The 14857-nt window shown below is 42.3% G+C and overlaps 1 protein-coding gene across 4 annotated transcripts in view; it reads left to right on the forward strand.

Annotated features, from left to right (window-relative positions):
- The window catches only part of CEP89 (centrosomal protein 89), an 88114-nt gene extending 73589 nt beyond the window's left edge, over positions 1-14525 (forward strand). For all 4 annotated transcript variants that reach the window (XM_028529438.2, XM_036012906.1, XM_036012907.1 and 1 more), the window contains 2 exons: positions 6426-6595; positions 14168-14525. In XM_028529438.2, the coding sequence (XP_028385239.1) occupies positions 6426-6595; positions 14168-14408 (411 nt within the window). In that variant the 3' untranslated portion in view covers positions 14409-14525. The remainder of the gene's footprint in view (positions 1-6425; positions 6596-14167) is intronic.
- Positions 14526-14857: the final 332 nt, after the last annotated feature.

The raw sequence follows: 14857 nt of genomic DNA on the forward strand, positions 1-14857 counted from the left end.
AAAAATGGAACTTACTCTGTTCTTAACCATAATTCATAAACATTTTTCTGAGATAAAAGAAGACTTGAATCTACATATGGAAAGGGCACATTATGTGCTGAGGACAAACTGACCCAGATGGACCCAGAAGATTAACATTAACACCTATGACTTTAAGATAAAGAATACCTTGGACACTCAGAAAAAGACCAAGGCCTAAGGAAAGAAAACATGTTGGGATCACACTGTTCAGTAGCAACACTGAATGCCAGAGAACAGTGGGTTGCCATCTGTAGATATTTAAGGAAAGAGAGAATGAGCCAAGGATGTTTCCATCCAACCAAGCTGCTCTTCAGACAGTTTTGACCATGTAAGAACTTTCTCCTAAGGATCAATCAACCTGAGTTTAGCCAATCAGGAAATGGTTGATTGGGCAGACTTTGGAAAAGTATTAACAGTGAGAATATATTTAACTGTAAACTAAGACTTAAAGCAGTGATAAGACTGGTGGAATAGAATGTAAATGTTCTCTGACAATGTAGAAATAAAACAACCAAAGAAAAAAATGATAGATGAGGGGGAAGGAAGGTAGAAAGTAGAATAAACTTTCTGATCGCTTCATATGTAATAACCTGAGGCAAAGGATATCACTTAAATCTGAAAAATCAAATAGTAAGAGCTTAAGCATATTTAAGAGGGGAAGAGTGAAGAAAAGGTTATAAGCTAGTATATTACTTTTCGTAGGGAGTCAGTGGATAGCATCAAAAGTGAGGGAACTACAGAGATACAGTGTAAAGGCATAGGAGCATAAGAATAAAAGTAACCACATGAATCAAGAGATTCATTCTTAAATAGAAGTACAGCAGCAAAAAAGAGCTGAGAAAAGGCTACAGTAAAGTCTTTTAAAAGTTTGTAGATAATATAATAAAACAAAATAAAATTGAAAACAAACAATCTGCCATAAATAAATATAAATGAGCTTAATTTACCCATTAAAAGAAAACAACTTTTTTTAGATTTTGTAAAGCAAAAACATTATTCCATGCTAGAGCCAAGAAACAATCTGAAACAAAGTGTGTCACAAACCTTAAAAATAAAAGGATGATTGAAGATAATCCAGATTTATGCAAAGAAAAAACAAGGTTGTAATCTTTACAACTACCAAGATAGGGTCCAGGCCAAAAGTACTAAATGAGACAAAAAAGAAAATGGGGGAAAAAAAAGGAAGAAGCTTCATAATGTTAAAGGCTGCAGTTAATAATATATAGTAGTTATGAACATTTATGTCTAAATAACACAGGGGCAAATTTGTAAAGTATAAATAACAGGAGATACAAAGGGAAATAGAAACTTCATAACATTAGGAATATTAATCCTCTTCTCTTGGTCCAAGGCAGATCAAGAGATTAAACAAAGTAATAAGGATGTAAAAGATTTAACAGCATAATCTGTATGGTTCATTTATGTGTATATATACACAGAACTGTCACAAAAATTAATTATAAATTAGGTACAAAAAAACCCTCAATAATATCAATAAAGTAGAAATAAGGCAGACAGTTATTGATCAAAAATGTGAAAACCAGAAATTAATAAGTAAAATCAGAAAGCAAAAATATGTTCTTTTACCTACAAATGCAAAAACTATATGATAAACCAATTCTTGAGTCAGAGGGGATGTCATGATTTTTTTTACTTTGACTTTAAATTTTTAAATTTTGAATATACAACATTATACTAGTTTCAGGTGTACAACACAGTAACTCACCATTTATATGATCACCACACTAAGTTTAGTACTTTGGAAACTTATTACAATATGACTAACTGTATTCCTCTTTACTGTTTTTGCCACCCCTCACGCCCTATACACACCTGCCTGCCCTGGCAATCATCCCTTTGGTCTCTGAGTCTGCTTTTGTTTTGTTTTGTTTTTTCCTTCCCTCCCTCCCTTCCTTTCTTCCTTCCTTTCTCTTTAGATTTCACATATGTAACAGTCTATTTTAAGCTGGTAGGTGTTTAAGTTCAAATGTATTCAGAAAGCACTACATTTTTACTCCCCCTTCCACTCTTTATGTTTTGGACATCATGTTTTCTTGTTTTCTGTATCCCCTATTTATTGTAGTTATAATTTTGCAACATGGTCTTTTAATAATCATATTAGCTTTTTAAGTGGTTGATTGGCTATGTTTATTATATATTTGCCTGTACCAGTGAGAATTTTTCTTTCCTGTGTTTTCTTATTTCCGATTATAACCTCTCTTTCCTGCAAAAGACAACCCTTTAACATTTCTTGTAAAGTTGGTTTAGTGGTTGTGAACTCTAGTTTTTTGCTTGCCTGTGAAACTCTGCCTCCTTCAATTCTGAATGATAGCCTTAACAGATACAGTATTCTGGGCCATTGGTTCCTTTCTTTTATTTATTTATTTTTTCTTTTTTTAATTATATTTTATTGATTATGCTATAACAGTTGTCCTGATTTTTCTCCCTTTGTCCCCTCTTGCCTGACACACTTCCTCAGGCAATCCCCATACCAGTGTTTGTGCCCATGGGTCACATATAAGTTCTTTGCCTTCTCCATTTCCTACACTGTAATTTACATCCCCATGGCTATTCTGTAACTACCTATTTGTACTTCTTAATCCCCTCACCTCTCCACCCATCCCCCATAGTCCCCTCCCATCTGGCAACCATCAAAATGCTCTCTGTATCCGTGAATCTGTCTCTGTCCTTCTTATCTGCTTAGTTTGTTTTTTGGGTTCAATTGTTGATAGATATATATTTATTATCATTTTGTTGTTCATAGTTTTCATCTTTTTTTCTTAAATAAGTCCCTTTAACATTTCATAAAATAATAGTTTGGTGATGATGAACTCCTTTAGTTTTTTCTTGTCTGGGGAGCTCTTGCCCTTTGATTCTAAATGACGGTTTTTCTAGGTAGAACAGTTTTGGCTCTAGGTCCCTGCTTTTCATGACTTTGAATATTTCTTGCCAATCCCTTCTAGCCTGCACAGTTTCTTTTGAGAAATCAGCTGACAGTCTTATGGGAACTTCCCTGTAGGTAACTAAATTCTTTTTTCTCGCTGCTTTTAAGACTCTCTTTTTATGTTTAACTTTTGGCATTTTAATTATGATGTGTCTTGGTTTGGTCCTCTTTGGATACAAGTTCTTTGGGATTCTGTGAGTTTCCTTGATTTGTATGTCTATTTCCTTCACCAAATTAAGGAAGTTTTCTTTCAGTATTTTTTTCTAATAAACTTTCAATTTCTTGCCCTTCTTCTCCTTCTGGCATCCCTATGATTCAGATGTTGGTGTGTTCGGGGATGTCTCAGAGGCTCCTTGTTTTTTTTGTTTTTTTGAGGGTTTTTTTTTCTTCTTTTTTCTTCTTGCTGTTCTTATAGAGTGCTTATGTCTTCCTTATGTTCCAAATCATTGACTTGAATCCTGGCTTCATGCCCTCTACTGTTGCTTCCCTATAGATTTTTCTTACTTTACTTAGTGTAACCTTCATTTCTTTCTGGGTCTTTTTTATGTTGTTGCCATACCCAGTGAGTTCTTTGAGCATCCTAATCAGCAGTGTCCTAAACTCTGCATCTGATGGGTTGGTTATCTCTGTTTTATTTAGTTATTTTTCTGGGGTTTTCTTCTGTTTTTTCATTTGGGTCATATTTCTTTGTCTCTTCAATTTGGCAGCCTCCCTGTGTTTGTTTCTGTGTATTAGGTAAAGCTGCTTTGACTTTCTGTCTTAGTAGCATGGCCTAGTGTAGAAAAGGCACCTCTAAATTTTGTTTGGCAGGGCCATAGGTAATTGCCAGAGCAGGGCATCCCACTTTACCACTTTGTGGCTCTTTGTGGGGGGAGAGCTTGGAGAGAGAACAGTGCCACTGCCTGGCTTCTGGAGGTTTGCCCAGCACTCTCCCTGTTTCCAGTCACTTCACTTACTCCCGTATACCACTGGTGCCCTTCCAGCTGTTGCCCTGGTGCTGAATCCCAGGCGTGGTAGGTCTGCATATGTTCTAAGTCCATGTGGACCCTTTAAGCAGAGTTTCCTGAAAATTGGCAGTTTCTTCTGCCTCCAATTCCAACTGGTTTTTACAGCCACAAGTTATGGGGATTTATCTTCCTGGCACTGGAACCCTGGACTATGCAGACTGGTCTGGGGCTGGGATTGCTGGCTCCCAAGGTATTCCTGGCTCCCAAGGTATCCCTTCTGATTTTTATCTACCACATGTGAATGTGGAACCGCCTGTTCCACTGCCGCCACCTCTTCACGTCACACCACATCTCCATGCCTCTCTGCCCATCTCCACCCCTCCTACCCATGTGGATGAATGTAGCTTCTTTAAACCCTTGGTTGTTGGACTTTCGTACAGCTTGACCTTCTGATGGTTCTGGGTGTTATTTGTTTTGAGGTCTAAATATAATCCTTTCTGTGGTTGCTTGAGGAGGCAAAGCATGTTTATCTATGACTTCATGCTGACCAGAAATCCCAAATTTGCTTTCTGCCCCTTTCTCTCACTGTTCTCCTTCTGGAATCCCTGTAATGTGGATGTTAGAGCATTTCATGTTGTCCCAGAGGTTTTTTATACCCAATACTATCCTCATTTTTTTTCAACTTTTTTTTAAGATTTTATTTATTTATTTTTAGAGAGGGAAGGGAGGGAGAAAGAGAGAGAGAAAAACATCAATGTGCGGTTGCTGAGGGCTGTGGCCTGCAACCCAGGCATGTGCCCTGACTGGGAATCACACCTGCGATGCTTTGGTTCATAGTCCGCGCTCAATCCACTGAGCTACGCCAGCCAGGGCTGCTCATTTTTTAAAATTATTTTTTCATTTTGCTCTTCTGATTGGGTGATTTTCACTATTCTTTCTTCTAGGTTGCTAATCCATTCTTTCTTACTAATCTGATTTCAGTTCCTTTTAATGTATTCTTTATCTCTCACTGGTTCTCTATTACATTCTCTAACCCTTTATTGAAGTGCTCTCTGAGTTTCTCCATTCTACTCTCAAGTTTGTTGAGCATCCTTATGACCATGTCTTTGAATTCTGTATTAGGCAAATGAGTTATCTCCATTTCATTAGAGTTTTTCTCTAAATTTGTTTTTAATTGTTCCTTCATCTGGGACAGATTCTTTTATCTCCCCACTTTTTTTGACTTTCTGTGTTTTTTCCTCTGAGCTAGATGACATAGCTTTTTCTCCTAATCTGTGTGCCAGATGTTTTTGGGAGGGCAGCTCTTGTCAGGGCAGGCACATGCAGTGCCTGGTGGCCAGAAAGAGTGGGTTCTGGCAGGGCAGCCCGGTGTGTGAGTACTTCCTTGCCCTTCTACAGTGGACAGGGCTGTCCAGTGTGGGTTGTGCTGTCCAGTACGTGTGTAGTGTGCCCTGTTGCTTTAATTGTTTCTTGCCTGAACCTGATCTGGGCAGGGCTACTCTGAGTGGATGTGTTGCAGTGTCCCACGGTCTCCCACTTCTCTGGGCAGGGCAGCGCTACATGCGCGTGCAGGAGCTCCCCACTGTTTTCACCCTTTCTCTCAATGGGACAGCCTTGCATACGGGTACTATAGCATTTGGCTGGTTTCACACACTGAGCAAGGGGTGTCCTGCATGCATGTGCAGCACGGTACATGCATACCACAGCACCCTGCCACACCCACTGGATTCATCCCCAGGTGAAGGGGCCCCATGTATGTGCGCTGCGGTGCTGACCTGTTCCTGCTGGATCTGGTTCTCAGAGGGGTGGCTGGAGATGTGCTACAACAGCCCTGCAGATTGACCAGAGAACCTGGATGGAGCTCCCGCCCACTACCCACATGCAAAGGAAATGTAAACAGTGTTCCTCCATTCCTGGACAATTCCCTCCGCTCCTAGAGAGCTCTCCGAGTTCCCCAACCTTCTCTATGCAGTCTTTCTCTTTGTTTGTTTGTTTGTTTGCTTGCTTGTTTTGGTGGAGAAGCTGTTCAGTTGGTTCTTAGTGTCTTACAGGAGGAATTGCTCTGCAGAAAAGTGTAAATTTAATGTGTCCTGCAAGAGAGAGTGAGCTCAGGGCCTCCTACTCCACAGTCTTGGACTCACCTCCAGAATGTCAGAACTTCCAAGGAGAATTGAATTATAGTTTATGTAATTCATTGACTATGAATTATAGTTTACGTAACAACAGTTTTAGAACTGCTCAGAGGGAAATTCATAACCTTAAATACTATGCAATAGAAATGTAAGAAAATAAATGAATTAGCCTTTCATCTCAGTCATTTCTTTGCCTATAGAGTATGACAAATCTTGCCAAGTCCTTCTCTTTTAAGTTTATTTATTGCATATAAAAGTAATTTATAGCATGATATAAATTAGAAAAGCCTGATGAGGTGAGTAGGGAGGGCATCCAGGAGGTTATCCACCTAGGCTGCAAGCAGCCTCCCCTCACTCACAGAGTCCCTCCTCCTCCACCAGGGGTACAAGAAGCTGGCTGCACTGAAGGTGAACGACATTAGTCACTGTCTGACAGAACAGCAGAAGGACTTTGCTGACAAGACAGCTCAGTTCCAGCAGGAGATGAGGCACCTCCACCGGCTGCTGCAGGACAAGCAGGACGTCCTGGATGAGGCTCTGCAGCAGAAGAGGTAGGGCTGCCCCAGTCCCGTATCATGTGTTTATTTTTTCCATGTTTGGTAGAATTTTCCAATTAAATCCTTTAGATCTATTTTGTTTATTTGATTTCTTACTTTTGTTTCTGCATTTTAGTTTTATCTGCATTTAATGTTGGTCTTGATTTTTATTTGCTCCTTATTTTGTTTTCTTTTTAAAATTTCCCTCCAGCAGTTAGCATGTAACATTGTGTCAGTTTAAGGTGCACAGTGTGATGACTTGATGCGTGTGTACATGCAGAGTAATCACCACAGTTGAGTTAACACAGCCTTCCCCCCACACAGTCACACTGTTGGAGGTGGTGCGTGGAGAACACTTAAGATCTACTCTCTTACCCACTTCCTTGTGAATAACACAGTGTTGTTAACTACAGTTACCATGCTGCACGTTACATCCCAGCTCCTCGTCATCTGTAATCCCTCCTTGATCCCTTTGATACTTGGATTTTACTCGATTCTGTTGGAAAATATTATTGGGTTGGCCTAAAAGCTCACTTAGTTTTCCCCATAGGATGGCTGGAGCAGTCCTTAGTTGTCTTTGACTTCATTCAGAGCAGTCCTGTTAGATCGAGTTGTGACAGCTGTCATATCAGCGCACCCTTTTTAAAAACCTATCAAAACTGGTGAGTTTTTGCGTAGCTGTTTTAATATTGAAGATGAATGAAAATACACAACTGAAATGCACAAAAAAGATTTTTGCGCATTTTATGCACAAAAAAAGATATTTTGCGCATATGGAGAAGGTGCTGAGACTGATGGAACATGTTAAAAGTGATTGTGAAGTTTCTCGGTGCTATTGACATTTTGGCCAAATAATTCTTTGCTGTGGGGCGGTCTTCTGCCCCACATAAACCACTGGAAGATGTTTAGCAGCACTCCTTGCCTCTACCCATGAGAAGCCGACAGTGGGAGATAGATGACATACTCAGAATATCCAAATCAATAAAACTATTGATGAAGATGAAAAATGTGTATCTTATTTAATAGAAAAAATTAAAGAAACTTTTTGGCCAACCTAATATTAACTTTGATTAAATGGTTTACTTCTCTATTTGTTTTCACCCCCAAGAACATTAAAATCTCCCTTTTTGGAAGACCATAATCTTAGACCAGAGATGCACTGTGTTCTCTGTGGAAATAAGGTACTGTATCAGTTATACCTTTATTCTTTAAACTTGTGACAGAGGAGATATTGCCAGTGTATTAAAACATTGGGTAATATCACATGTTCTGTGAAGGTGAATTTAGTGGTCCTTCACACTGTAAGTCCGCCTCTTCATACTGGCTGTGTTGCCTTGGACAGGCTGGAATACAGACTGATGCTGCAAAGGAATAATAGTGATGCCCGGATGTGCTTCCTTCGGACTGTAGTAGGATCCATGTATCTGATGTCGTGAAGAATGCAGTTGTCTGTTTTCCTTCTGCCAGACATTTCTTCATGTCAGGGAAAATGAGTTCTTAGTAATGTAACGAGGTTTCTGTAGTCACAGAAGTTCTTACCACCATGAATAGTCACTTTGTAAAGAGTTGAGCTGATACCAAGTTTCTTGCCAGACAGGAGGTTTAGAATTGCATTAATAGAATGGAACTTCATTTTTCACTTTCTCTGCATTCCATTTTTTGCCCTTTAATTGTTTAAAAGTTTTATAGTCTATTTTTGTTCTTTGAGTGGCTATCCTTAAAATTTCACCATGGATATTTAGCATTAAAAAATATAAATCAGCATCTCTACATTTCTCCCCCAAGTGCAAGATCTAATGCTTTACGCTAATTGTTTCCCCCTCAGTTTATATGCTGTGATCTAGTGTCACTGGATAAAAGTACATGAAGAGGACGAGGAAGATGTATTTTGTCATTATTTGTAGTCCCCATGAATTAAATGTTACTAGTTTTTATATAGTAGTTTGTTTTGCTTCACCTACAGTTTCTTTGCTTGCTAATTATTAAAAATAAGACAACAGGCCCAAAAGGGAGTTGCTTACGTTAAACCCCATGTCACCAAACCAAGACTGAATTTACAGTTTTGGCCCTCCCAGACACAGAGTCTTACACCAGTCAGACAGGAAGCACCCGGTCCGCACTGGTCATGCCCTTGACCTGATGGGCCCCTTCCATCAAGGAGAGTAGCCTTGTGATAACCAGCCCACACTCCTCCCTCATTTCACTTCCTTGTTTCTGCTCTTTTCTGCCTATAACTGCCTCTGTACAGCTCTTCAGAGTCCTTTCTGTCTGCTAGATTGCCTGCTGCCCAGTTCAAACTGATTTTTGTTCACAAAAACCTCAAAATCTTCCTAAGACTCAATTTATCTTTTAACACTTTTTCTCAGACCTTATTTCTCAGATCAGTTTCCTTGTTCCTAAACTACATTCTTTAGAAGTTTCTTTAGTGATAGTTAATTGGTAGTAAGCTTTCTTAGTTTTTGTTTATTTGGAAACACTGGCTTTTGACTCTATTCTTGTAAAACTGTTTTTTGCTGGGTATAAAATTGTACCTTGACAGGCTTTTTCTCTCAACATAGTCCATTGTCTTCTCTGTTTCATTTTTCTGTTACATCATATAATTTAAAAAAAATGGTCTACCTTTTCTCTTGACTTTTTAAAATTTTTTAAGTATATTTTATTGATTATGCTGTTACAGTTGTCCCTTTTCCCCCCTTTATTCCTCTCCACCAAGCACCCCCTTCCCTTCCACACTCCCCGCCCCCACCCCTTAGTTCATGTCCATGATGGTAGGTACATGTAAGTTCTTTGGCTTCTCCATTTCCCATACCATTCTCAACCTCCCCCTGTCTATTTTGTACCTACCATCTATGCTTCTTATTTCTTGTACCTTTTCCCCCATTTTCCCCCCTCCCCTTCAACACTGATAATCCTCCCTGTGATCTCCATTTCTGTGATTCTGTTCCTGTTCTAGTTGTTTGCTTAGTTTCTGGTTTTGTTTTTTTAGGTTCAGTTGTTGATAGTTGTGAGTTTGTTGTCATTTTACTGTTTATAGTTTTTGATCTTCTTTTTCTTATATAAGCCCCTTTAACATTTCATACTATAAGGGCTTGGTGATGATGAACTCCTTTAACTTGACCTTATCTGAGAAGCACTTTATCTGCCCTCCCATTCTAAATGAAAGCTTTGCTGGGTAGAGTCATCTTGGATGTAGGTCCTTGCCTTTCATGACTTTGAATACTTCTTTCCAGCCCCTTGTTGTACATTTTTTAAATCATTTTGTTCATAGTTATTTTATGTTCTGCATATGGCAATTCCAATGTGTGAAATTTGGGAGAAATTTAATCTGTTTTTTTTTTTAATTTTTGACCTATGTGGTTTATTTTCTTCCATGTATGGTAATTATTTTTTACTGTGAAAACATATGTGGTTGAATTTAACCTGTGGAATCCTGATTGTCTGGATTGAGGATGTTTTTCTCCAGAGATTTACATTTGCTTTTCTTTGGTACCAAAAAAAAATTATTTGCAACCTGGAGCCACTTTTATTTTATTAATAATTTTTTAAAGACTTTATTTATTTTCATAGAGAGGGAAAGGGAGGGAGAAAGAGAGAGAAATGTCAATGTGTAGTTGCTTCTCCCACACCCCCAACTGGGGGACCTGGCCAACAAGCCAGGCATGTGCCCTGACTAGGAATCGAACTGGTGACCCTATGGTTCACACGCCAGCACTCAATCTACTGAGCCACACCAGCCAGGGCCAGGGCATACTTTTATTAATAGTTTTTAAAATAGACTATAGTAATGCTTTTGTAAGAAATACAAAAGGGTCTTTCATGCGGTGATGTCAGCAGCATGGCAGCGTGAGAGGTTGTCCCAGTCTCACCCCTTGAAGTTATAGTTCAACCCAGCATTCCCTGTTCAACACACAGACATGTCTGAGACATCACACAGAGACCCCTGAAGGAGGGAGCATCTGAGCGAACAGCAGAGACGACCAGGCAGGGAGGAAGACAGAGACAGAACCACGTACAGGCTGGCTGCAGCCTCAGCGAGCATGAGAGCGGGAAACAGCGGTGGTGCAGCCCGCACTGGGCAGACCACACCCGAGAGGCAGAACCAGCAGTCGGGCCTGGGTGGCTGGCACACGCTGAGGCTGGGCCCAGTGTCGGGAGCAGAGAAATGGTGCAAAAAGATCACAGCACTCCAGCCTTGAACAAAGGATTCCCCACACAGATCATCACCCAACCCATACCTCTGTGGCCCCCCAGGCAACAAAATCTTCTCTCAACATATCACAGAAGGCCCGGAAAAACTTTGCAGCCTAAGTGGTCTGTATTCATTGCAGCAAAAGCCACGAGGAAGAGCAGAACCACAGACCTGCTTGCTTCCTTACTTCACCTTTCCCCCCTCATCCTGGCACAGCCCATAGTGGCCTTTGGGTCACTCAGAGCAGCCCTGCGGTGGATTCTGGCTACAGAAAGGTGGTGCCAGGATCACAGAAAACTGGAGAGTCAATACTTCCCACCTTCTTTTATGAGGCCATCATGACCCTGAACCCAAACCTGGCTTGGACAACATACACAGAAAGGAAAATTGCAGACCAATAATTCTGATGAATACAGATGCAAAAATCTTAATCGAAATACTAGCAAATCAAATGCAACAATTCATTTAAAAAATAATGCACGATTGAGTGGAGTTCATTCCAGGGGCACAAGGGTGGGTCAGCACACGGCTGATCCAGTGTGGTGCACCACGTTCAACTGAAAGCTTTTCCTCAGCAATAAGACGGTAACACCCACTCTCCCCAGTGATTCAATGTAGTACTGGAATCATCGCCAGAGTAACCAAGCAGAGAAAGAAGTAAAAGGCATACAGATTAGGAAGGAAGGAGTAAAATCATCACTTTCTGCAGATGACATAGTTTTTCATGTAGAAAACTCTAAAGACTCCACCAAAAAGCCATTAGAAACAAAACAACAATAACAAAAAAAAAAACAAACAGTAAAATTGCAGGATACAAAGTCAATGTACAAAAATTCATTATAGCCCTGGCTGGTGTGGCTCAGTGGACTGAGTGCCCTCCTGCAAACCAAAGGGTCACCAGTTCACTTCCCAACCAGGCACATCCCTGGGTTGCTGGCCAGGTCCCCGGTAGGGGGGCATGTGAGAGGCAACCACACATTGATGTTTCTCTCCCTCTCTTTCTTCCTCCCTTCCCCTTTCTATAAAAATAACTAAGTAAAACCTTTTTAAAAAATTCATTGCATTCCTATATACTAACAAGGAAATTTCAGAAAAAGAATTGGCGGGGGTGGGAAGGGCGGGGGGAACAGTTTCATTTGCAATTGCGAAAAGAATAAAATTCCTAGAAGTAAACTTAATAAAGGATGTGAAAGGCCTATACACTGAGCAAAACACAAAAGGACTTTTAAAATATCCACAATGCCATTATTACATTTCTACTATACAACTTATTCATAGCATATATCTTTCTGGACCACATTCTGGGTGGTTCTCTCTGCTCAGCATCCCAATTCGCCAGTTCTCTCTTTGGTTGTGTCCAATGTACTGTTTAACCCATCCATTGTTTTTTTTTTTCCCCCTAATTGTCTCAAAAATGGCTTGTTACTCTTGGTACACTCCAGTCAGGGCCTGGGGGTGCCCAGTCCTGGAGGACAGCACAGATTCAGACTCCAGATGCGTGTGAGAACAGGAGAGTCTTCGCCTCACAGGGTGGGTTTCTTTTGAAGGTGGGCACGTTTTCCACCAAACCATTCACGAGTCCTCCAGGTGCCCCCGCTTTCCTCCGCAGTGTTGGAACACATAGTGCAGAGCATGTCTGGGGAGAAGAGGAGAAACAGGGACAGGAGAGGGTTTGGGGGGTTTGTCACCCCATTTTCATGGGCCCGCGATCTCGTCTTTATTCCGTAGAAAGCGGGGTCCCCGGCGTGGGCCTTTGTCCTCACAGCACACCCACGTCCTGTTTCCCCACCTCTGCGGCTGCAGTTTAGTTCCAGTTTCTCTCCCACTTAGAGATTCCCTGTGCTCCGTGTTGAGTTTAGCCTGACATTTACCATGACTGCTGTGACTTGTCAATCATCTAGGCATTTCTTGTGCTAGAAAACAGAAGTCTGGGGGCTTTTTTTGGCATGGTATACTCAAATGGTACCCAGTACTCAGTGGGCTTCCTGGGACTTGGAAGGATGCAACAGTTCACAAGAAAAGTGAATACTGGCCCGATGGGTGTGCTTCCGTCGGTCGGGCATCCTCCTGCAAACTGAGTCACCAGTTCCATTCGCAGTCAGCCACATGCCTGGGTTGTGGGTTCAGTTCCTAGACAGAGCACATGCACAACACAACCAACTGATGTTTCTCTCCTTCATCAATGTTACTCTCCCTGTCTTTCTCCCTCCCTTCCCCTCTCTCTAGAATTAATAAAAAAGAAAGACAAGTTTAAAGGAAAGAAAAGTGAATACTGAACAGTTGGCATGTCACTGGCTCCCTAAATCTTCAAGCAGCAGTGCACCTGGTAACCCAGTGCGTGTCAGTTCCACAGCCACCTGGCGGTGTCAGCGGAGGAGCCGGCCTCCCAGCGCTGCCGCCCCCCACAGGGCCTGCTCCTCCACCCGATGTGAAGCTTGCTGTTCTCCCCCCACCCCACCAGTGGCCCCCACGGGGCTCATCCTCCTGTGAAGTGGGGGTTGGCCTCCTGGTCTGTTGCCCAGTGGACCACGGCCACATGAGGACGTGGACGCCTTGGTCTGCCGTTTCCTCTCGGCATGCACGGTGCCTGTCACAGGGTCCTGCTGCAGGAAGACTGCTTTGCTGCTCTTCCCTTTTCTCATGGGCCTGGCTTCCCTCTGGGCGCTCACCCTCCCGGCACATGGTCTGGGCAGCCTTCTCCCTGTCGGTTGTGAGCCCCACTCCCCTGTGGTTCCCTCCTTACCCCTCACTAAATCTTTGTGTCTGGGCCCATAGGTGTCCCTATGGGTGGGTGTGTGTGAAAGGTGCCTGAGTGTTGTCCAGGTCACAGTGGGGACAAGAAGAAGGGACAGAGGAGCAGCTTAGGGGACCCCTGCCACATGGGTGCCCTTGGCTGGGCCATTGTGCTGTATAGGTGAACACTTCAGTTATTGTGTTTTATTTCATTTTTATGCGTGATGATTCTACAGAGAAACAAAGGACATGTGCATTGATGCCAAAATAAAGGAAAAGGCAACATGTAGAGAGGAACAGCAAGAAGGTTTCAGCCTGTGCCTTTGTATTTCCAGGGACTCTCATGCTTCATTCGACACTGGCTCTTTGCTTTACTAAAGGGGTATCCAGCCTGCAGCCTGCAGGCCACGTGCAGCCCAACACAAATTTGAAAATTTACTTAAAGCCTTTTTTTTGCTCATCAGTTTTCATTCAAGTTTCTGTATCTAATGTGTGACCCAGAGATGCCATAGGATTGGACAACCCTGCGCTCGATGGGCTGTGTTCTCTGGTGTAAAGCACACTTCCATCTGAGCTCTTGCTGCTTTAGGATTTGTAAGGCTCTATAAGTATTATTTAATTGTGCTATTTTAAAATTTTTCCTTTGTTTTGTTTATTTCTGTCAGAGAAATGGAAGGGGAGCTTGAAGTTGTTTGGGAGTCTACCTCCAAGGAAAACCAAAGAATCCGAGAACTTCTGCAAGCCACCCTGGAGAGGACCGGCGTGTGGGACCACACCAGAAGAATCGAGGACCCCTGCCTCGGCAGCATCTCTCAAAGAGATGTGCTGGTTGGCTGCAGCTTCAGCTACTGCGACCTGAAGTCACCGCCCACCACCCGCCAGAGTCTGTGGGAGCCCCTGGACTAGGGCTCCTCAGCCTGAATGGTGTGCCTTCCCACGACAAGGAAGGGCAGATCCCCACCTAACACTGCTGCGTTTTTTCTCCTCGGGGCAAGGAAGAAATAAACCATCTCAGAAATTTAATCTGTCTTTATACCTTTTGCTTTATTTTAATGATGTGCTACTAAATAATGTCTCAGCCAGTGCATGTCTTCAGGCCATATTGCCATGGAGACCCGTTGCTCAGGCAACAGGAGACCTGACCAACTGGCCTGCCTCTGGGCTCCTATGAAGTACCAGAGGGAGTGGCCCGACAGGACGGAGCGCTCAGCCTGTGTGCTGGCTGAGTTTGATCGGAGAAGCCCATCCGTGGAAGCCACAGGGTGATTGGCTTCTGTGGATTGGCTCTGAGTGTCCTTTTGTTGTTTGGTAGGAGACCGGGTGCTCGTACACAGGTCCCAGGATGGTGCACAAAC

This window comes from Phyllostomus discolor, chromosome 12 (genome assembly GCF_004126475.2).
Source record: "Phyllostomus discolor isolate MPI-MPIP mPhyDis1 chromosome 12, mPhyDis1.pri.v3, whole genome shotgun sequence".
Classification (NCBI taxonomy): domain Eukaryota; kingdom Metazoa; phylum Chordata; class Mammalia; order Chiroptera; family Phyllostomidae; genus Phyllostomus; species Phyllostomus discolor.